Below are 22,279 nucleotides of genomic sequence, written 5' to 3'. Positions count from 1 at the left end.
AGTCAGTATTAGACAGCCAGCCTGGCATCAGCTACAGACAAAGAACACTGTATGGAGAGAAAGACACTGCAATTATAATCTGTTTGTCTTTAGTGTGAGGAAGAATCAATAATAAAGTTTATTATATTTTATATATGGGAAATAAGGGTTTTTGTGGATCCCTTTGGTGATCTATAGGTATGCAAGATTAATTTACCCGCCATATATAGGTCCTTTTGTATGGTGATTAGAGATGAGCGAACTTACAGTAAATTCGATTCGTCACGAACTTCTCGGCTCGGCAGTTGATGACTTATCCTGCATACATGAGTTCAGCTTTCAGGTGCTCCGGTGGGCTGGAAAAGATGGATACAGTCGTAGGAAAGAGTCTCCTAGGACTGTATCCACCTTTTACAGCCCACGGGAGCCCCTGAAAGCTGAACTAATTTATGCAGGATAAGTCATCAACTGCCGAGCTGAGAAGTTCGTGACGAATCGAATTTACTGTAAGTTCGCTCATCTCCAATGGTGATAGTGGAATTAAAGACAGAACCAGATCTACCCATAAATATATGGCCCCAATTCATACCATCAGGAGAAGCTTTCTGCTCGTCCTTCGTAGGCTGGACCACTGAGATAGATTCATCATTTAGGAGGTCCAACGCGTCATTCGGCTAATAAAAGAGACATAACATTTAGAGGACAAGCAGTGATGCTTCCCTGTTCATAACCACATGGTGAGGTAAAGAACAGTAGTTACCTGAGCAGATGCACACAAGTTCACCATTTTTAGTAGGCCTCTCCTCTGGAGAATAGTGTTGACTGAAGGCCGCTGCCGGGGGTCTTTGCGAAATATCTGTTTAATAAGACTCCGTAATTCATAAGAGTATTGAGAAGGAAGCGGACTGTAGCTTCCATGGCAAATCTTTAGAATGAGATTTTTCCAGCTTCCTGCTTGAAACTTGACAAGGACAAAACATAGAAAAAAAACTTTAGATATATTTTTAAAGAAATTGTAGCGGACAGACATCTGAGGCCCTAGAATGTGTGCTAGTTTATTCCTATATTAACCTATGCAGCGGTTTACATTTTAAGGCTATGTCCATGCAGCAAAAAATGCAGAAGATACTGTACATGTGAACAAACCCCTAAGAAATACATTTACTTACTGGGTGTTTCAAGGTGCAGATTTCATACAGGACACATCCCAATGACCATATATCACTGAAACAGAGTAACAATAAGTATATTCAGAGGTAAACTATATGGCATTTACAACATTTTCAGAGAGTTGACTGTACTGTATAAATGACAAGTTACCTTTATTCTGCAGGTCGGAAGGATTACAATGATCATTTACAGAGTTTTTATTAGGTTTACGGTAAATACTTAAAAAAAAAAAAGAGTTAAAAAAATTGTATTGCTTCGCCATATCTTCAAATCCATAATTATTTAAAAAAAATTTTTATTGATGGACCTGTGTAAAGGCTTGTATTTTGCGGAATAAGTTGTCGTCTTCATTCCATTTTGTGGTAGCTGTGACTTTTTGATCACTTATTTTTTTTGATTTTGTAAAGCAGTGATCAAACAGAACAATTCAGCCATTTTTTAAAATTTTTTATTTCTTTTTAACCACATTTAGAGCACAATACACAATATAGCGTGCAGAATATTTTAATTGTTTGGGCTTCTTTGGACATGGTAATACCAGTTATGTTTTTAGTTTTTATTTTCGTATTATAAATGGGAATAGGGTTTTTATTTTATTTAAAAAAAAGACAAAACAACAACTTTATTTGTGAGTATACAACAATGAAAAATATCTGTATTGCAGTGCATTGCACAGGGTGTGCTAGAAGTATTAATATGGCAGGCCTAAGGACACTCATTGGCACTTGGTTGCCATGTTAGCTGCTCTGCACAAACACTGCAGGGGGCTTACTAGGTGACACCTTGATGCTGAAGTCTGTATTGACTGTGGCATCTAGGGAGTTTAACAAAACTCCAAAATTAACCCCAGGGGGGCTATTGAGGCCAAAAAACAAAACTGAATTCCTAACCCCAATGCCGTAGCCCGGGGTGCAAAAACACCTCTAATTAATCCCCCTTTAAAATGTAACTTTTATTATGTATACTTATAAAAATAGAAAGGTGATGATTAAAATTAGGATGTCAGGTAGGATAGTACGAGTATAATTAGAGCAGTATAGCTTCAATGTCAAGGGCTCTGCAGCAGCCCAACATTCCAACACTGACACCAAATTAAAACACTAAATTGCCGCCTCTACATGTTTCGCCGTCTCCACAGCGTTTTCAAGAGGCAAAATGTGGCAGCATTGGATGTTGCCACATTTTGCCTCTTGAAAACGCCAAGGAGACGGCGAAACATGTAGAGGCGGCAATTTAGTGTTTTAATTTGGTGTCAGTGTTGGAATGTTGGGCTGCTGCAGAGCCCTTGACATTGAAGCTATACTGCTCTAATTATACTCGTACTATCCTACCTGACATCCTAATTTTAATCATCACCTTTCTATTTTTATATGTATACATAATAAAAGTTACATTTTAAAGGGGGATTAATTAGAGGTGTTTTTGCACCCCGGGCTACGGCCTTGAGGTTAGGAATCTAGGGAGTTTAACAGCTGAGACCCAGTGTTATCTCGGAAACCGGATGCTGCAGGTGGGTGTAAACTATCTACCACCTCGTAACCCGACGGCTCCTCTCCCAAACATCTGGTCATACAAGGATTTCAAATCTGGGGTAGGGTTTAGGCTTTTTTATATGAAGCATACATTAGCATACATCAATAGTCTCGGTGACTTTTGTTGTTAGAGGGCGTCACATCACTTATAAACAGGATTGTTTTACCATCTTACCTCTTATTATTGTAAGGTAAATTTTCCCAGATCTCAGGAGGAACATAATAAGGAGTCCCAACATACGTGCAGGCATAGGCCATAGGACTAAGGAAAGAAAACACTGTTTATTATACAGTATTAAAATGTTTGCCAGGCAATTACAGTGATGTAATAGGCTATAGTCGGGGTTCTTATAAAGGGGGCAATATCAATCATTTCATGTTTTTTGACAGGAAAAGGCAAGAGACATTTTTTTTTATCCCTCACTAGGGACTGGACTGTGCCACAGCCTTATACAGTACACTGCAATATTTCTTTATTGCAGAGTACAGTGGTCCCTCAAGTTACAATCCTAATTGGTTCCAGGACGACCATTATATGTTGAAACCATTGTATGTTGAGACTAGTGTTGCTCGCGAATATTCGCAATTCGAATATTATTCGTGAATATCGCATATTCGCGAATTTGCGAATTTCGCGAATATAGCGCTATATATTCGTAATTACGAATATTCGTTGTTTTTTTTCTCCACAGTACACATCACAGTGATCACCCCTCTCTGCTTCCAGCTTGTGTGGTGTAAAGAAGGCTCTAATACTACTGTGTGAGACTGGCGTGCGAAAATTCGCATATACGAAAATTCGCATATGCTAATTTTCGCATATGCGAATTTCAGCTTATGTTAATTTTTGTATATGTAAATTTTAGCATATGCTAATTTTCGCACACGCGAATATTCGCATATGCGAAAATAAATGAGAATATTACGAATATGACGAATATTCGTCCATTATATTCGCGAATATTCGCGAATTCGAATATGGCCTATGCTGCTCAACACTAGTTGAGACCAGAACTCTATGGAAACCTGGTAATTGGTTCTGAAGCCACCAAAATGTCATCCAAAAATAGGAAAAGGTGAGGATTAAAGATGAATAAGTAGATATCTAACAGAGATAAAGCAAATCCTTACATATAAAAGTAAGAAAGATCTGCTGGGAGCTGTAATCACTGTCTATGCCAGTGTTTTCCAAGCAGGGAACCTCCAGCTGTTGCAAAACTACAACTCCCAGCATGCCCGGACTACAACTCCCAGGCTGTCCGGGCATGCTGGGAGTTGTAGTTTTGCAACAGCTGGAGGCAACCTCTTTGGGAAACACTGGTCTATGTAGAGGACAGAAGTACAGAACACGCAATGTCCTAAAAAAAGGAAAATGGAGCCGCCCTCACCTGATGCCCAAAGGAGAAGCTAACCCTGGCACAGAGTACAGAACATGTAATACCTCCCTGTACTGTAGGGGGCGCTACCAGACACCAGTCAGTGCATGCACAGGGGGGTTTACCAGTGAAATATCCATTCTGATTGGTTGGTTCTTCCACCACGTTTAGCAGGTTTCAAAGCATTGTATGTTGAGTCTGGTTTCAAGTTACAATGGTCCAGAAAAGACCATTGTATGTTGAAACTATTGTATGTTGAGGCCATTGTAAGTTGAGGGATCACTGTATTGTACCTGTCTGCATAATGTTATTAGGCATCCTGTAAGGCCTTCTGGCAAGGCCTAATAAGTACAGTAAGATGACAGACATTGCTCTGGCTGCCATAACAACCCATTCTACAATAGCATCAAGGGGACTGGCATAAGGGGTGACATGGGGGCATCTTATTTCTGTCTAGCCAATTAGATGCTGCATGTGCTATTGGTCACAGCATCGGAGGGGTTAAATGGCCAGGATCTGAGATATTTTTTGTAGCTCTAATATATAGCCGCTGCTGGCTGTTGTTGGCATGGGCTCAGCGCCTGAGCTTGTGCTATTACAGTGCTGTATATGCATGGCGATAGCACCCTTTCATAACAATGCAGCATCTGACTACTGCAGCACTTTTTGTGACTACAGATTGCTTTACCAGTATCTGAGCGTATGACAAGTATTATGTGAGTGTAAACTGCATGTGAAGAATGGAATATAATACTTTAATACTCACCTGGAGAGAACTCGTGCCGATCCAAAGTCCCCCACCTTTATGGTTTTTCTTTGAGTAAGAAAAATGTTCTACATTGAAGCATAATGTGTATAGCGTTATTGCTCTATAATGTCAAAACTGAATTATACATACATCATGGGTCTCTGCCCACCCTCATATACCTGTCAAAAGTCTTTTAAGTTACAGTAATGTTTACTGTACATGCCATTACAGGTATCTTTTCAGGATAAGCTGCCCTTTGTATGTATATGAATAGCAACACTATTTCTGGGCATTATATAACTTGTATATAATGTTTATAGCAGATTTTTGCTCTGCAGTCTTTATCTATAATTTGCAATTCTCCAAGAGCTAGTGGGAAGAGCTCCCTCCATAGACTTGTGTTGACTTGTCTTTCAACTAATGACTGGCCTAACCTTAGACTAGACAGTGAAAACTTACAGTGTACCTGTCGTTAGCAAAAATGTTTTCTATAATATAAATATGTATACTATTATATGTATATTTGTAATATACATTGGTTAAAAAAAATTGCATATTTTGGGTGAAAAAATGCTGTTCCTGCAGCTATTGCCTGTGTTCCTCTTTTAGGGAGACCAAATACAGGCTGTGTAGGCTCCTGGCTTGTCAGTCATTCTGCTGTGTGAGCCGGGGGCATCTCACAGAGCCCTGCTTGTCCTCAGTGTACAGAGCCGTGCTCGTCCTCAGTGTACAGAGCCCTGCTCGTCCTCAGTGTACAGAGCCCTGCTTGTCCTCAGTGTACAGAGCCCTGCTTGTCCTCAGTGCACAGAGCCCTGCTTGTCCTCAGTGCACAAAGCCCTGCTTGTACTCAGTATACAGGGGCCAGCTTGTCCTCCCTGCACAGGGCCCTGCTTGTCCTCCCTGCACAGGGCCCTGCTTGTCCTCAGTGTACACAGCCCTGCTTGTCCTCAGTGTACACAGCCCTGCTTGTCCTCAGTGTACACAGCCCTGCTTGTCCTCAGTGTACACAGCCCTGCTTGTCCTCAGTGTACACAGCCCTGCTTGTCCTCAGTGTACACAGCCCTGCTTGTCCTCAGTGCACAGAGCCCTGCTTGTCCTCAGTGCACAGAGCCCTGCTTGTCCACCCACACTTCCTGTATTTGGTCTCCTCACAGAGACACCCAGACAATAGCAGGGACAAAAATATGCACATTGTTTAACCAATGTGCATTACAAATATACATATAAAGTTATTTTCTACATTATATAAAAAGTTTTTGCTAATGACAGGTACACTTTAAATAGACATTGATTGATTTCTCAAACAACATGCACCACACTGCTGAATTTGGTGCATTTGTAGACTGTCTAAGTTTACACTGACTAAGGATCAAGCTAGGCCTAACCAACTCACCTTTGACTTAATGTCTCTGTGCAGAACTCGTTTCTCATGAATATGTTGAATGGCCAGACATATCTGAACAAACCAGTGGAGGATCTGGTAGAGATAACAGACAAAAATAATTAAACTATAAACTATACACATATGTATAGGATGAACAGACAGGGTTGGGACATGAAGACAAATTTCCACTGTTTCTTCACCATTTAAAACAACTTTTTCTTTAGAAAATATTATAAAGTAATTTAAAAAAACATATTTTTAACTGTCTAAATGAACATATATTGGTAAATAAAGTTATTTTTACTACCTTTCTGGTGTCTGCATTGGTTTCCTTCTGCTTTTGATACAAGCTGTCTGCCCTAAAGCTGTCCCTAAGACCACTCTCCCTGCCTACTTGCCCATCTGCCCTAAACAACGGATTCACAACTTGGAGCTGGTCCCCTCCTTACGCTAAAGTGTATCAAAGTGACTATAAAGTGCATCAAAGTCAACAAAACAAACTGAACTGTACAAAGTCAGAGAAAAAGGCAGGAACATAACGGGAATACAATAACCAACAGATATAAAAAAAAATACAAACAAGGCAGGATATAGCATACTAATAGGTCAGGAAATCAAGAGCACTGTTCACACTGAACACAGAACAAGAAGCACACTAGACACCCCACTCCAAACATAAAGGGACATCAAAGCCCAATAGGCTCCTAGCTGGCGGGCACACTCCACAGTGAAGGATACTAGCCAAGGAGGAAACAAAAATCCTAAATACAAGCAAACACGTGTACAGACACAAGACTAACTCACTCAAAACAGGACTGACAAAACGCACAGTGTGAATATGGACTAAGAAACACAAAGCAGAAGCAGAATGAAAAATACAAGAATGCTAAAACCTGACAAAAGGTACTAAAACAAAGCAGGCTAAAGTTTATATATCAGACAGGACAGATAACCATAGTTAAAACTCAGGACATGTGATCAGACAGACAAAGAGAACATAATGCGAACGTGGTCAGAGTAACAGGTGTATCATAAACAAGACATGGTCAGAGTACAGGTCTAATAAGCAGCACAGAACAGCACCTGAAGAGGTCTTATATATTCTCCCAGTGCTGAAGTCAAGAAAGGTTAACTCTTCCCATCCCAGGTAGAGTTAACACAGAAATTGTTCAGACACAAACCTAATGTCTGAACAGGACCCAAAGCAGAAAATACAAAATACAGATAAACAGACTTTACACATGTCTCGTAGAAGTTTGGCAACAGGGGCAATTTACTATATGCATATACCCCTGGTAGATAGAGGTAGTGCAGTACACATTTTCCTCTTCATGTTCCTTAAAGGTCCTAAAGGACGTACTACTAATTGGTTATCTTATAATCAGCATACACCCACTCTGCGAATTGTTACATCCTTTAACAGACTTTCTGCTCCTCTGTACAGGACACTTTAGCTGGGAATTCAGCCAACTCTATCACCTTCCACTACAACTTCTTGATTATAACTCTTCCCACAAAGTAGGAGGAAGATAGATTTGGCTGAATTCCCAGCTACAGTATACACAGGAACAGAAAGCCCTTTACAGGATGTACACCAAACATGAAAAGCATAAAGAAAGCATGAAAGACCCCAGAAAGGTAATAAAAAACTTTACTTAGGAATATATGTTCATTCATTACACAGTTGATAATAGGTTTTATCATCAAACAACCTGTCAAATGTAGCAAAGTCCAAGGCAACAGATTGTAGTTAAAGGGGTTATCCAGAAATAAATAAACAGAGATAATTTCTTTTAAAAAACGCTCCCTGTCTGTCTCCAGGATATGTGTGGTATTCCAACTTGGCTCAATTCACTTTAATGGAACTGAGCTGCAGAAACCCACCTAACCTGGAGACAGACGGGGAGCATTTTTTGAAAGAAATTGGCTCTGTTTTAAGATTTCTGGATAAACCCTTTAAAACTTAACATATGTAACATAAATATGAATTTTTCAAGCCATCCAAGACAAAATAGCAGCATATATTTTTGGCTATTGTATGAGTAGCTTTTAATGGGAAATAGGACCCATTCTAAGAAATTTTTTATGATGATGCCCTAGGATTTTTGTGCACATCCCTATACACAACAAAAAGAATAACTAATACTTACTGTGTGTTCTGAAAACAGTTTTCCTCTTTGAAGTTTAATGGTGTCTAGCAGATCACCGCGGTCGCAATATTCCATCACAATGTACAGGTGGTCATCCGCTGGAATGACAGAACCATAGGCAGAAAACAAAATTGTAATAAAAGTAACCAATGTTATAAGCAAGAAAGGTAGAACATCTGTGCATTGACAGCTATGAGGGTTACTATGACAAGAAAACAAAAGCAATTCACAATTGAACCATCAATGTAGAATTTTCATAAAATATATAATATAGGATTTACTTAAAAAGTTAAAACTATCCCTTTGTATAAGTAAGAGAAGTAGATTATGTGCAAACAAGGAATCTCAAAGGTTTCCTCCTATTGAGGCTTATTTGCCAAAAGGCCCATTAGTGAAACATTAGTGAAAAGTCAACAGAACCTTCCGATTTTGGAAGACTATCTTATGTGTATGAAGGCATGAAGGATCGGGCATCCCTTTGTTTCCGTAAGAGACAGGCTGCCGCCAGAGCCATCTGCCTGTTGTATTATCTTCTCTCTCCACTGAAAAGACATCCGTACCTGGCAATATGGTAGCTTTTGGCTAAATAAGCGTTTGGCTCACAGCTCTTGAAGGTGTATAGGCAATATGGGGGATATTTATCAAACCTGTGTAGAGGAAGAGTGGCGTAGTTGCCTATAGCAACCAGATTGCATTATTCATTCTTCAGAGGCCTTTTTAAAAATGAAAGAATCAGTCTGATTGGTTGCTATGAGCAACTGCATCGCTCTTCCTCTACCAAGGATGACAACTATACTTACCTGAACCCATTCCGTGCTCCAGTTCTCCCGCTATCTTCTTTGGTATCTTTCGTTCCAGGGCACACTTGGAGCATGGGCGGAGCTTCCGGACATCACCACTTCCGCTTCTTTGCTTGGTTGTGCTACTAGCAAACAGCAGGGGTGACGAAAAGGAAGCTCCACCTATGCTCCAAGTCGGCCCTGAAGAACCAAAGAAGATAGCGGGAAAACCTGAGCGTGGAACGGGATCAGGTAAGTACGATTATCAGTGTCACTTGCACTTCCTGTCTGTACCAACAGGTTAGTGCAGGAAACTGATGACAATTTTCTTTTAAAGGTTGTATTTATTTTGTTACTGAAAAATAAATACAGCAGAAGCCCTGTATAAATGTAACTTCATTATTCCGCTCTTTGACTGCTATTTTGCTGCTATTTGACTGGTTCTATGGAGCTAATCTCCCAAGCTAATTATTTACTTTAATTCTATTTTATAATGTAATGCAGATCAGTCTGCCCCTTTCATAGACTTCCAGGTGAAATATTTTTTATGGACAGAACTATAAGGGCAGAGCTGCCGTGTAAAATATCAGAGGAAAGAGCAGCAGACTGGGGCTTTATTAAGACATGAGGTTAATGTAAATAGCGGGTCAACCCATAACCAGACCGAGACAATCCTGAACACTTTCCAATGACATACCTTCAAACGCCTCACGAAATTTCACTATATTTGGATGTTTCATCTTCTTCAGCAGAACGGCTTCCTGTCTGGACTCTTTCTGTGCAGCTGAAGACTAGAAAATGATTATAGGAGTATAAGTCTCTGGTAGACATTGACATCCAATATAAAGAAGTAGATAACTGGATTATATATTTTACACAGAAACTCTATATTAGACTATAGATTGGTGGGAATCAATGTGCTCAGTAGTGTTGAGCGGCATAGGCCATATTCGAATTCGCAATATTTCGTGAATATATGGACGAATATTCGTCATATATTCGCAAAATTTGCATATTCGTAATATTCTTGTTTTATTTTCGTATATGCGCAAATTCGCATATACAAAAATTTGCATATGCGCAAATTTGCATATGCGTAAATTTGCATATGCAAATTTTCACATATGCGAAAATTCGCACGACAGTCTCACACAGTAGTATTAGAGCCTTCTTTACACCACATATACAGAGATGTGTACTGTGAAAAAACAAAACAAAAAAACGAATATTCGTAATTGCGAATATATAGTGCTATATTTGCGAATATTCGTGAATTTGCAAATATGTGATATTCGCAAATAAAATTCACATTGCGAATATTCGCGAGCAACACTAGTGCTCAGACTCTACATTAATGATACATTTATGGAAATACTTCCACAGACTATAATATTTTCATATCTACTGGCTCCAGAAAGTTAAACAGATTTGTAAATTACTTCTAATAAAAAAATCTTAATCCTTCCAGTACTTATCAGCTGCTGAAGTTGAGTTGATCTTTTTTGTCTGACCACAGTGCTCTCTGCTGACACCTCTGTCTGGCTCAGGAACTGTCCAGAGCAGGATAGGTTTGCTATGGGGATTTGCTCCTACTCTGGACAGCTCCTGACATGGACAGAGGTGTCAGCAGAGAGCACTGTGGTCAGACAGAAAAGAACAACTCAACTTCAGTAGCTGATAAGTACTGGAAGGATTAAGATTTTTTAATAGCATTAATTTACAAATCTGTTTAACTTTCTGGAGCCAGTTGATATGGAAAAAAATGTTTTTGTACTGGAATACCAATATCACTTCTCCATTGGGAAAATTGATACAGGATTGGTGGGAATCCGACCCTACATTAATAATACATTTATGGTATATTCTTGCATCATAAAAGTAATTCATTGGAAAAATTATTTATATGTTAAGATTATGCATTCAGTGCATTGAGATGAAGATCTGTTCGTATGTCCAATGATGGCATAGTGTAGCTTTCCTTGCTCTGGACTCCCTATAGGCTAAGAGAGGAAAGTCTCTTCCTCTAGAAGCAGCTACAAAAGCTATGCTTGGTTATGATAATTGTTTTTAACCCCTTAAGGACTGAGCGTTTCTCCACTTTCGTATTTTCCTCTTTACCTTTAAAAAAAATAATAATTCTTTCAATTTTGCACCTAAAAATCCACATGATGGCTTATTTTTTGCACCACCAATTCTACTTTGTAATGACATCAGTCATTTTCCCCACAAAATCTACGGTGAAACAGAAAAAAAAACTGTGCGACAAAATTGAAGAAAAACACCATTTTGTAACTTTTGAGGGTTTCCGTTTCTACGCAGTACATTTTTCGGTAAAAATTACACCTTTTTATTTTGTAGGTCCATATGATTTAATGGTAGCCTACCTATATAGGTTTGATTTTTCATAACTACATGCACAAAAATGTACACGTTTAAAAAAAAAAAAAAATTGCCCTCCTGTACTGACTGGTTAAACCGGGATAGACCGAAAGGTAATTTCAGTTGTGGAAGCTGCAACTGGTGTAGGTATTACTGTGCGGATAAGTACATTAATTTGGGGGGAGTGGATATTACATGTAGAGATTTCATGTGCTGCAGAACGAAGAATGTCATCTATTGTGTCCGCTGCAGCCGCAACAGATTTTACATTGGTTGCACAACACGCGCGGTTAATGTACGCTTTAGAGAACATGCCAACTCAATCAGGACGGGCAAAGGATCGCCCCGGCTGATTGCCCATATGCGCGAGTGCCACAATAGTGACATCGCGGCAATGAGGTTTTGTGGCATCGTGTTTATCCTGCCGCTGGAGTGGACACAAAAAGGCTCATTCTTCAAAAAGAAGGAAAATGGATTTTGAGAACTAACGCCCAGGGCAACCTTGGGCTCAACGACAGGTTAGATATGAGCGTCTTCTTATAGTTAGATGAGCATTATGTTCTAAATGAGTTTTCTACAGTATCTGTTTGCCGTGTGTTGTTTTTAACCAAGTTGTGTTATCACACCCCCCCCCTTGGTCATGTGATCAGGGAGGTGTATATACCTGAATCAGGTGTCCAAGGGGGTGTGGTCTGAAGAAGCGCCTGTAGGTTTGGCGTGAAAGCTGCTTACCTGTAACACCGGCGCTCCTGGCGTCCAGCCCGTCTTGTACAGCACCTGAATAAAGAAAATTTCTGCACCGCAACTGAGACCTAGTGATTCGTGTGTGCTCCCCCTTCTTTCTTCCTGTCATGGACTGTTACTGTTCATGCACACGTTTAAAATTGTCATTTTCTGACCCTGATAACTTTTAAATTTTTCCGTAAATGGGGCGGTATGAGGGCTAATTTTTAGCGCCATGATCTGAAGTTTTTAGCGGTACCATTTTTGTATTGATTGGACTTTTTGATCGCTTTTTATTCATTTTTCCATGATATATAAAGTGACCAAAGATACGCTATTTTTTTGCACGTACGCCATTGACTGTGTGGTTTAATTAAGGATATATTTTTATAATTCAGGCATTTCTGCACGTGGCGATACCACATATGTTAAATTTTATTTTCTATGGGAAAAGGGGGTGATTCAAACATTTATTAGGCAAGGGGTTAAATGATCTTTATTAACTTTTTTTTTTTCACTTTTTTTTGCAGTGTTATAGCCCCCTCTAGTGGCTATAATACTGCACTAACTGATCTTTTACATTGAGCTATGTTATCTCATAGGATAACACTGATCAATGATTCTGCCGCTTGACTGCTCATGTCTGGATCTCAGGCACTGAGCAGTCATTCGGCGATCGGCGACACAGCAGGAAGGTAAGGATCCTCCTTGTGTCTGCCAGCTTGTGTCTGCCAACTGCCGGTTAGCTCAGTGGGCTGTTCGGGACCCGAACAGCCCACTGAGCTAACCGACAGTAGTTTACTTTCACTTTAGATGCAGCGATCAACTTTGAACGCCGCGTCTAAAGGGTTAATAGCGCGCGGCACTGCGATAAGTGCCGTGCGCTATTAGCCACGTGTCCCAGCCGTGACGCCACCTAATAGAAAGGAAGCGGACTCAGGGCGTACAGGTACGTTACACAAAAAGTGCACTAGGACGCTCTCTATTGCAAGATCTTCTCCTAAAGGATAGGGGGCCCCACAAACCTTCCCGTGTCCTCTGTCCTAGAGGATCCAGGATCAGGTAATGTGATCCTTACCTCTATGGCCATATGCTTATTGTATATTGATAGCTACAATATTCATGATTTTGTGGTTAATGTTTCTAGTTATTACTGTATTATTTCTACTTTCTTAGGTCATGTTCAGACTTTGTACCATGGTACAGTTCAGAGCACTGACACATGTAAAAAACATTCTGTAAACTATATAGTAGGAAAATGTCATCAAATAACTGATATAATATAACCTCTTACCTGTGGAAGTCTTATTTCTTTCATGACATACTTATCGGCGGTGCCTAGGTGGCTCACCAGAAGAGCTCTGCCAAATGACCCCTCTCCGATGACGCTCAGCACCTTGTAGTTCTCCATTGTAACTGAGGAAAGAAATGGAAATTATTAAAGGAAATTTACTAAAATAATCTGAATGGCAAATCCGCCAGGTCGCTCAGTCCAAGAACCAAAAGGTTAACGGGGTACTCAACTGGAAAACATTTTTTAAATCAACTGGGGCCAGAAAGTGAAATAGATTTGTAATTTACTTTAATCTGGATAAACATCCACTTACAGGTCACTTGTGTGGGGCCAAATTAAGATTAGGTAAAATTTGGCCAAATGAGAAAAGCTACATTAATGAATACATAAACAAGCTGGTACGAAGACAATAATGTTCTTATCTGTTTATTAGCCAGAGCCACACACTGGGTATATTCTAAGTGTACGTCACAGGTCATACAATTATACGTAGCAATTATTAAGAGGACACTTGCCTGCAATCTCAGCCCCTGGCCAATCTCCCAGAAACTCCTCAGCTCACCGTTATCAGCTTGGTCATTCCTTCCTGAGAACTTATACACTGATACAAAGTAGAACCAACTTCTTTAGCCTTTCTCAAATTCAGCTTATTTTCCAACAAATTCTGTACATTGAGAATGTTAACTGTTTAGTTTCCATAACAACTTCCATTTAAAAATCTTAATCCTTCCATACTTATCAGCTGCTCTATGCTTCACAGGAAGTTATTTTCTTTTTAAATTTCCTTTCTGTCTGACCACAGTACTTTCAGCTGACACCGCTGTCCGCTGTCAGGAACTGTCCAGAACAGGAGAGGTTTGCTATGGGGATTTGCTCCTACATTGTACAGTTCCTAAAAATGGACAGAAGTGGCAGCGGAGAGCACTGTGGACTGAAAAGCAGCTGATAAGTACTGGAAGGATTAAGATTTTTAAATAGAAGTACATTACAAATCTGTTTAACTTTCTGGTACCAGTTGATTAAAAAAATTTTTTTCCAGCGGAGTACCCCTTTAAAGGAGTATTCCAGTCCTGAAAAACTTATCCCCTATCCTAAGACTAGGGGATAAGTTCCAGATCTCCCATACGGGGCTCCGGCTATCCAGCCAGATAGCGTGTCGACCACCGCACGAAGCGGCGGCCGACACCCCCCCTCAATACAGCTCCGGCTCTTCCATAGAGTTGTATTGAGGGGGCGTGTCAGCCGCCGCTTCATGCGGTGGTCAACGCGCCCCCTTCCCGCGGGCTGCTGGGGTCCCGTACGGGAGAACGCGCGGGGGGGGGTTGGGTCCCAGTGGTCGGGCCCCCCGCAATCTGAAACTTATCCCCTATCCTTATGTGGTGGCCCAGTACAGGAGTTGCACCCCTGTACCCTTGCTGCCCTGTCAGTCAAACCCCATTCAGTGACCCCCGGGCCCCCCCTGTACCTATGTTCCATGTCTAATGTTAAACACCTATGTTAGCTAATGTAAAGTGTATAAATTGTCATACACCTTTAAAGGAGTAGTCCAGTGCTGAAAAACTTATCCCCTATCCTAGGGGATAAGTTTCAGATCGCGGGGGGTCCGACTGCTGGGGCCCCCCGCAATCTCCTGTATGGGGCCCCAGCTCACTGGCCAGATAGCAGGTGTCGAACACCACATGAAGCGGCGGCTGACACGTCCCTCAATACATCGCTATGGCAGAGCTGGAGATTGCCGAAGGCAGCTCTCCGGCTCTGCCATAGAGTTTGTATTGAGGGGGCGTGTCAGCCACCGCTTTGTGCGGTGGGCAACACACCCCCTTCCCACTGGATATCTCCTTTAAGTAATGTTGCTGTGCATTTCAACCAATAAAGGTACAGTACCAGTGACCTTGTGACCTACAGGGTGACCTATGGGACCCCTCCACAGTCTCCCCCAAATAAACCCTTGGTGGAGCTAGCTCAGTCACTTTTCCTGCTTGACTGAGTTACAGTGAGGTCAAGTCCAGAGAGAGTGTCTGGTGTCCTGAGGAGGCCTGAAGCCTACCACACAGCCACACATCCGAAAGTCTACTGCCCCACAGGTGAACGTCAAAAACTGGTAAACTACAAACGGGTGAAGTCTGTCTAGTCAGTCCCAGTCAAGTCAGTCAAGATTTATCTGTGTCAAGTCAGCGTGGCCCTGCATCAAATTGTCCAAGTCCCAGCAAGCTCTGTGGTCTCTGAAGTCACTGGTCACCCCCTGGGGCCTAGCCAAGCTGTTAAGACTGTTACACCTCTCTGACTTAGTAAAGATGCCGTTGTGCCGTAACTTGGCGTCTGAGTCATTATTTGCCCCTGTGCCTAGCCCAGGATCCAGCGGTATACCTTCAGGTGGTGTAAAACCACGCCCTGGTGTCACGGACACAAGGGGTTAATGCCATCTGCCCCTAGGGTAATTCCACCTGCCCTCATCACACCCTCACCACAACTTTTGGTGTCCTACAAACAGGAGCCGTACAGGTGGGTGCTGCAGCCGAGATCCCAGGTGTCCCCAGCAGCGGGACCCCGGCGATCTGATATCTTATCCCCTATCCTTTGGATAGGGGATAAGATGTCTAAGGGTGCGGAGTACCCCTTTAAAGATGTGCCAGAGAAGCATTAGAAAATGTCCCGCGCTGGTCATGGAAACCATGTTGCGTAATCGAATCCCAAGTGGAACTGTAAAGATCTGCCCCTTGTTACTGGGGAAGCGGAAGTCAGCGCTGCACTGCTGATGCACTTTTGGCCATTTTACTGAAATCCTGTATAAAAGACACTGCGCCGCTGGACCTCTTCAGTTGGAGCAAGCAAGCACGAGGTCGGAGAGTCCCAAGATGGCGCCAGAGGCCCGGAAAGCCGCTGTGGCGCACATGTTTCAAGAGTTGGGGGATTGTTTACAGACAATCTCCATCAGTTCCGCTGCCCGAGGACGATGGAGAGTTGCCCGCAACTCCAGCGGGAGGAACGCTGGTATCTTCCAGAGGAGCGTCGCCGGAGGCTGTCTCCTCATCACCGGACCTGGGGATCCTGGGCGGAGATCATATGTGGAGGAATCATATGTGAGTACCCTGGCTGAGGCCGCTTACTCTACCCCTCCATCTACTCCTAGCCCAGGCGCCAGCACGCCCCAGATCCCCCCCACTTCCAGAGTGGGTGTTCGGCGATGGGCCACAAGTAGTCCGTGATATGCATGAGTACCTGTCAAAGTTACCTGAGTACTTGTCATAGCTACCTAAGATGGTTTTTTACTGCTCCCAAGTCGAGGAGCAGCAGTATCCAGTACAGATGTGCCCAGGCCAACTCCTATTGCTCAGGAGGTTTGGCCTAACCTCCGGGCACCAACTAAAGTGCCTCGGCCTACTCCTGCTGAGGAGGGAGGAGGTTTGGCCGGCCCAACAGGCACCAACATCCATTCCCCTAGTAGCGCAAGCTGCTGCTGCTGTCCAAATGGTGGTTATCATTAGTCCCACCATCACTGAGTCTACCCTATCCAGGGTAAATTGGAACACATGAGTTAGTCCTTTGGAGACGGCACAGTCCCGTGGTCCCCGTTACATGTCCCAGCCTAGGAAGAAGTCTTATAGGTGAGGCTGGGATGGAAAAATTCCAAGCTAAATGTCTGTATGTAATAACTTTGCCCTCAAGTCGAGAGACTAACTCTGTTTTGTGAAGCATTATTATTGTTTTCTAGGTTCCTGTAACTAGTATAATACACAAGGGAGCCCCCAAGAAAGTATAAAGATCCTACGCAAAAATACAAAATCCAAAGTGAAATGCAAGTGTATCTAGATCAAGTTATAACAATGAATCACTTTATTGATACATAAATGCAAAATAATGACATACATTTAAAAATTTTAAGAGATGGAATACCAGATATGCATCACCGTGATACAGAGATAGAACAAGGGATCTGGGATAGTTACATCCCTTCCACAGTAAAACAGTGTGCGTAACCAAGTAACTAAACGTGTAAAGCCACCAAATCACAGCTCAAAATATAAGATGTTGATAGTAGAAGGTTCCCAATGTGAGTTAGGGCACCACTGGAAAACATGCAGCAGATATACAAGGGTGGTACACAGGTATAGGAAAGTAACAGAGCACAGGAAGCGACAAGACATAGTGTAGTAAAGTGATTACAAAAGTAATTACCCAGTAAAGGAGTGTAGCCCAGATCCCCATCACCCGACGTTTCACCACTGAAGGCTTCTTCTGGGGCGTATTCACTGGGGTATGGGGCTCATATTTATGTAAGGGAACGGCGTAATGTACATAAAATCTTATGTATATAAATAGTCAAATGTTATATAAGTAGTCAGGACTGTAACTAACCAATTTATATTATCAATCCACAATAGTCATTTAATGTCTAATGCCTAATTATTTTCCTTTCCATAGTGTACAGGGTACTCTTGTGGCCAGAGAGTTCTCCCTGAGGTCTAAGTAAACACGTGCAGTGACAGAGCTACTGTGTATAGGTGATATTGTCATATGTTGTCAGAAAAGGTGAATTTACTTGTATAATGTTATGGGAAGAAGTAGCTATAGCCGAAGGGCCCCATTATCAAAGGCATTCAGGTAGAAAGCCTCCGGCAGCCCGATCCGGACTCATCCTTATTCTCCAGTATGTAGTTGCAAGTCCTAAAAATCTCACATGTTAACATCTTTATCTAAGTTATTCATACTCCTACCAAAATGGAACATGCAAGGACATTGACAGCTATGCCACATGGACTCTTTCCCCAGTTTGTTTGTTCACCAGCCCTGAGAAGGACATTTGTGAAATGCCCCAGGAACTGTTTGTTGCTATCACTAGGCCTCCAGTCCTGGAAAGCGGACGCCACTTCATGTTGTCCAACTTCCAGGACTGGGCACCGAGGACGGCAGTTGTTAAGAGGGGGAGTGTGTGGTGGCCCAGAACAAGAGTTGCACTCCTGTACCCTTGCTGCCTTGTCAGGCAGACTCCATTCAGTGACCCTGGGCCCCCCCTGTACCTGTGCTCCATGTCTAATGTTAAAGGAAAACTGTCACCAAATCCCCCCGCACTAACCTAAGGTACTGGCTTGTAGTGCGGGGGACACTGATCAATATGATAATTAACATGCCCGGATCCGCCCCGCCGTTCGCCCATTATCTTCATTATTCCATATATGCAAATCCTCTTCTAACTTGCACGGGTGGGGTTACTGCCTTCATCTGGCACTGTGAAATCACCGCCGCTCAGACCGCAGCACCGCCCAGCTTATGCATATTCATGCCCTCCCTCACTTCCCTGCTTTGTATGTTACTCCACTACACTGAGGCAGCTTCCGGGTGTACACAGGAAGCCGGCACATGCATAGTGGAGCTCAGTCTCTTTTTGTGCTTTTCAAACGGAAAATGGAAAAGGACCTCATTCATCCAGGCGCTGCCGGTTAGGTCATCAGGTGCACAAAATGATGCAATGTATACCTTGGAATATTGTATACATGAAAGTTTATTAAAAAATAATAAACAACATACAGATTACGCGTTTCCTCAGATCAGGTGAGCACACCTGATCTGAGGAAGAGGGGAGTCACCCTCGAAACGCATAATCTGTATGTTGTTTATTCTTTTTTAATAAACTTTCATGTATACAATATTCCAAGGTATACATCATTTTGTGCACCTGATGACTTAACCGGCAGCGCCTGGATGAATGAGGTCCTTTTCCATTTTCCGTTTGATGACTACGTCAGGACGTATGTGCCTGTGACCTCCGGCTTGCCACTCACAAGGGGGGGTCCCGCCCCAGGTGCCACTCACAAGGGGGGTGCCAGGGGCGGACTGACCAGCCGCCGCCACTACTGAGGATCTGGGACAATGGTCCCAGATCCCCAGCAGACAGCGCTGCCTTCTCCTGTATGCGCGATACACACATATACAGGAGAAGGCGTCCCCTCTGTGTGACCCGCATCTGCAGCTACACAGAGGAGACGTGACCTCCGCCCCCACGCAGCACGCAGTACAGGCGCCGGTGACGTCACTCATCCGGCGCCTGTACTGTGGAAGGGAGAAGACGCGGGCCCCTGCTGAGGAGATCGCTGCGTGGGATATCAGGTGAGCATCCTTTTTTATTTAATTTTTAACCCTGCATATACCTAAGGAGGGGGGGTGTAGGTCTGCATATACCTATGGGGAGCGGGGGGGTGTAGGTCTGCATATACCTATGGGGAGGGGGGGGGGGGTTTGTAGGTCTGCATATACCTATGGGGAGGGGAGGGGGGGGTGTAGGTCTGCATATACCTATGGGGAGGGGAGGTGGGGAGTGTAGGTCTGCATATACCTATGGGGAAGGGAGGGGGGTGTAGATCTGCATATACCTATGGGGAAGGGAGGGGGGTGTAGGTCTGCATATACCTATGGGGAAGGGAGGGGGGGTGTAGGTCTGCAAATACCTATGGGGAAGGGAGGGGGGGGGTGTAGGTCTGCATATACCTATGGGGAAGGGAGGGGGGGTTTAGGTCTGCATATACCTATGGGGAAGGGAGGGGGGGTGTAGGTCTGCATATACCTTTGGGGAGGGGTGGGGGGGGTGTAGGTCTGCATATACCTATGGGGAAGGGAGGGAGGGGGGTGTAGGTCTGCATATACCTATGGGGAAGGGAGGGGGGTGTAGGTCTGCATATACCTTTGGGAAGGGGTGGGGGGGTGTAGGTCTGCATATACCTATGGGGAAGGGAGGGAGGGGGGGTGTAGGTCTGCATATACCTATGGGGAAGGGAGGGAGGGGGGGGTGTAGGTCTGCATATACCTATGGGGAAGGGAGGGAGGGTGGTGTAGATCTGCATATACCTAGGCGGAAGGTAGGGAGGGGGGGGGTGTAGGTCTGCATATACCTATGGGGAAGGGAGGGAGGGGGGTGTAGGTCTGCATATACCTATGGGGAAGGGAGGGAGGGGGTGTAGCTCTGCATATACCTATGGGAAAGAGGGGGGGTGTAACTCTGCATATTCCTATGGGAAAGAGGGGGGGGGGGAGTAACTCTGCATATTCCTATGGGAAAGAGGGGGGGGTGTAACTGCATATTCATATGGGAAAGAGGGGGGGATGCAACTCTGCATATGCCTATGGGAAAGAGGGAGGGGTGTAACTCTGCATATGCCTATGGGAAAGAGGGGGGTGTAACCCTGCATATTCCTATGGGAAAGAGGGGGGTGTAACTCTGCATATGCCTATGGGAAAGAGGAGGGGGTGTAACTCTGCATATGCCTATTGGGAAAGAGGAGGGGGTGTAACTCTGCATATGCCTATGGGAAAGAGGGGGGTGTAGCTCTGCATATACCTATGGGAAAGAGGGGGGGGGTGTAACTGCATATACCTATGGGAAAGAGGGGGGTATAACTCTGCATATACCTATGGGAAAGAGGGGGGGGTGTAGCTCTGCATATACCTATGGGAGAGAGGGGGGTGTAACTCTGCATATACCTATGGGAAAGAGGGGGGTGTAACTCTGCATATACCTATGGGAAAGAGGGGGTTACCTGGCTATCTACCTGCCCTTTTACTGTGCAGGACACAAAGGAGGGAATACGTTTTTCAAGACTGGAATACTCCTTTATGGATCACTGTTCTAAGGCAGTGGTTTCCAAACTGTGGCCCTCAAATGTTGCAAAACTACAACTCACAGCATGCCTGGACAGCCAATGCTGGTAGTTGTAGTTTTGCAATATTTAGAGCAGTGGTCTTCAACCTGCAGACCTCCAGATGTTGCAAAACTACAACTCCAGCCAACGGTTGTCCGGGCATGCTGGGAGTTGTAGTTTTGCAACATCTGGAGGTCCGCAGGTTGAAGACCACTGATCTAGAGGGCCACAATTTGAAGACTACTGCAAGGTATGTGTCATTTGAAAGCCAAAACCTTGCTGCATTTATTGCTCTGTTTTCCATCTAAAGTAACAGAATGTGCTTTTACCAAAGCCTCCGATGTAGCAGAGCCCAGATGTATAAAACAGCAGTCAATGTCATGTTTACACAATATATTAAAAATGGGAAATAAATACTGAAACATATTGATATGCAGATGTAGCAGGGCTGAGATCACAGGGAGCTAAAATTTTCAAATTTTACAAACTCAACTCTGCTGCATCTGCACTCACCAACTCATTTCCCCTATACATAGCTGGTTAATCCTGTTTTAGAATTCCCATTGTGTAAAGCAGCTACAATGGTAAACAATAGAATGTGACGGCTTGTAATGGAAGCAGAAACACAGTGGCATCTATTACCAGTAGTGTCCAGAGGCTGCTACCCCAGGGTCATGCTCGGCACCGTGCTGCGCTGCTAGTGAACCCGGTATACAATGGGCAGAGCTGGTGGTAACAGAGGAGGCTGAACAGTGTTTCCTGGGTGTGATCTGCAGCCTCCCATCCTCCTTCCTGTCACTACTCCTCCTCCTCCTCCTCCTCCCAATCTTCTGCATGTGTTATTGATGCAGGAGAGGAGAAAACATTATTGCAAACTCAGCTCTGCTAGGTCAGGGGCTGCTGTGTCTTCATAATGCTGGATAATTCTAGTAGAGCTGAGAGTCTGCTACATTGTGTCAGTGATGGTAAGAGCTAGGGATATCCCGATACTTTTTTTTAAAAGTCCCCGCCAATAACAATTACCAATATTTTTTTTCCATGTCAAGTGACAGGGTTGTTGTTGTTTTTTTATTATTTATTTTTTATTGTAAAAAATGTTTTTTAATTAAATTAGAGGAAGGGCTTTATTATATA

General features: G+C 43.3%; 1 protein-coding gene across 2 annotated transcripts in view; it reads right to left on the bottom strand.

Moving 5' to 3' along the window:
- The window catches only part of LOC130357628 (serine/threonine-protein kinase Nek3-like), a 34,108-nt gene extending 12,189 nt beyond the window's left edge, over window positions 1-21,919 (bottom strand). The window contains exons 1-11 of one of the 2 annotated variants that reach the window (XM_056560356.1): window positions 21,788-21,919; window positions 13,515-13,636; window positions 12,230-12,274; window positions 9,816-9,909; window positions 8,340-8,437; window positions 6,199-6,282; window positions 4,824-4,891; window positions 2,857-2,943; window positions 1,149-1,203; window positions 740-940; window positions 569-653 (exon numbers count right to left, since the gene is read on the bottom strand). In XM_056560356.1, coding sequence (XP_056416331.1) covers window positions 569-653; window positions 740-940; window positions 1,149-1,203; window positions 2,857-2,943; window positions 4,824-4,891; window positions 6,199-6,282; window positions 8,340-8,437; window positions 9,816-9,909; window positions 12,230-12,274; window positions 13,515-13,631 — 934 coding nt within the window. In that variant the 5' untranslated portion in view covers window positions 13,632-13,636; window positions 21,788-21,919. The remainder of the gene's footprint in view (window positions 1-568; window positions 654-739; window positions 941-1,148; window positions 1,204-2,856; window positions 2,944-4,823; window positions 4,892-6,198; window positions 6,283-8,339; window positions 8,438-9,815; window positions 9,910-12,229; window positions 12,275-13,514; window positions 13,637-21,787) is intronic. The other variant, XM_056560357.1, reaches the window with a different exon arrangement.
- Between the last annotated feature and the right edge of the window lie 360 nt (window positions 21,920-22,279).

The sequence above is a fragment of the Hyla sarda genome, chromosome 2 (genome assembly GCF_029499605.1).
Source record: "Hyla sarda isolate aHylSar1 chromosome 2, aHylSar1.hap1, whole genome shotgun sequence".
Lineage (NCBI taxonomy): Eukaryota > Metazoa > Chordata > Amphibia > Anura > Hylidae > Hyla > Hyla sarda.
This window is presented reverse-complemented; position numbering and strand designations above follow the sequence as displayed.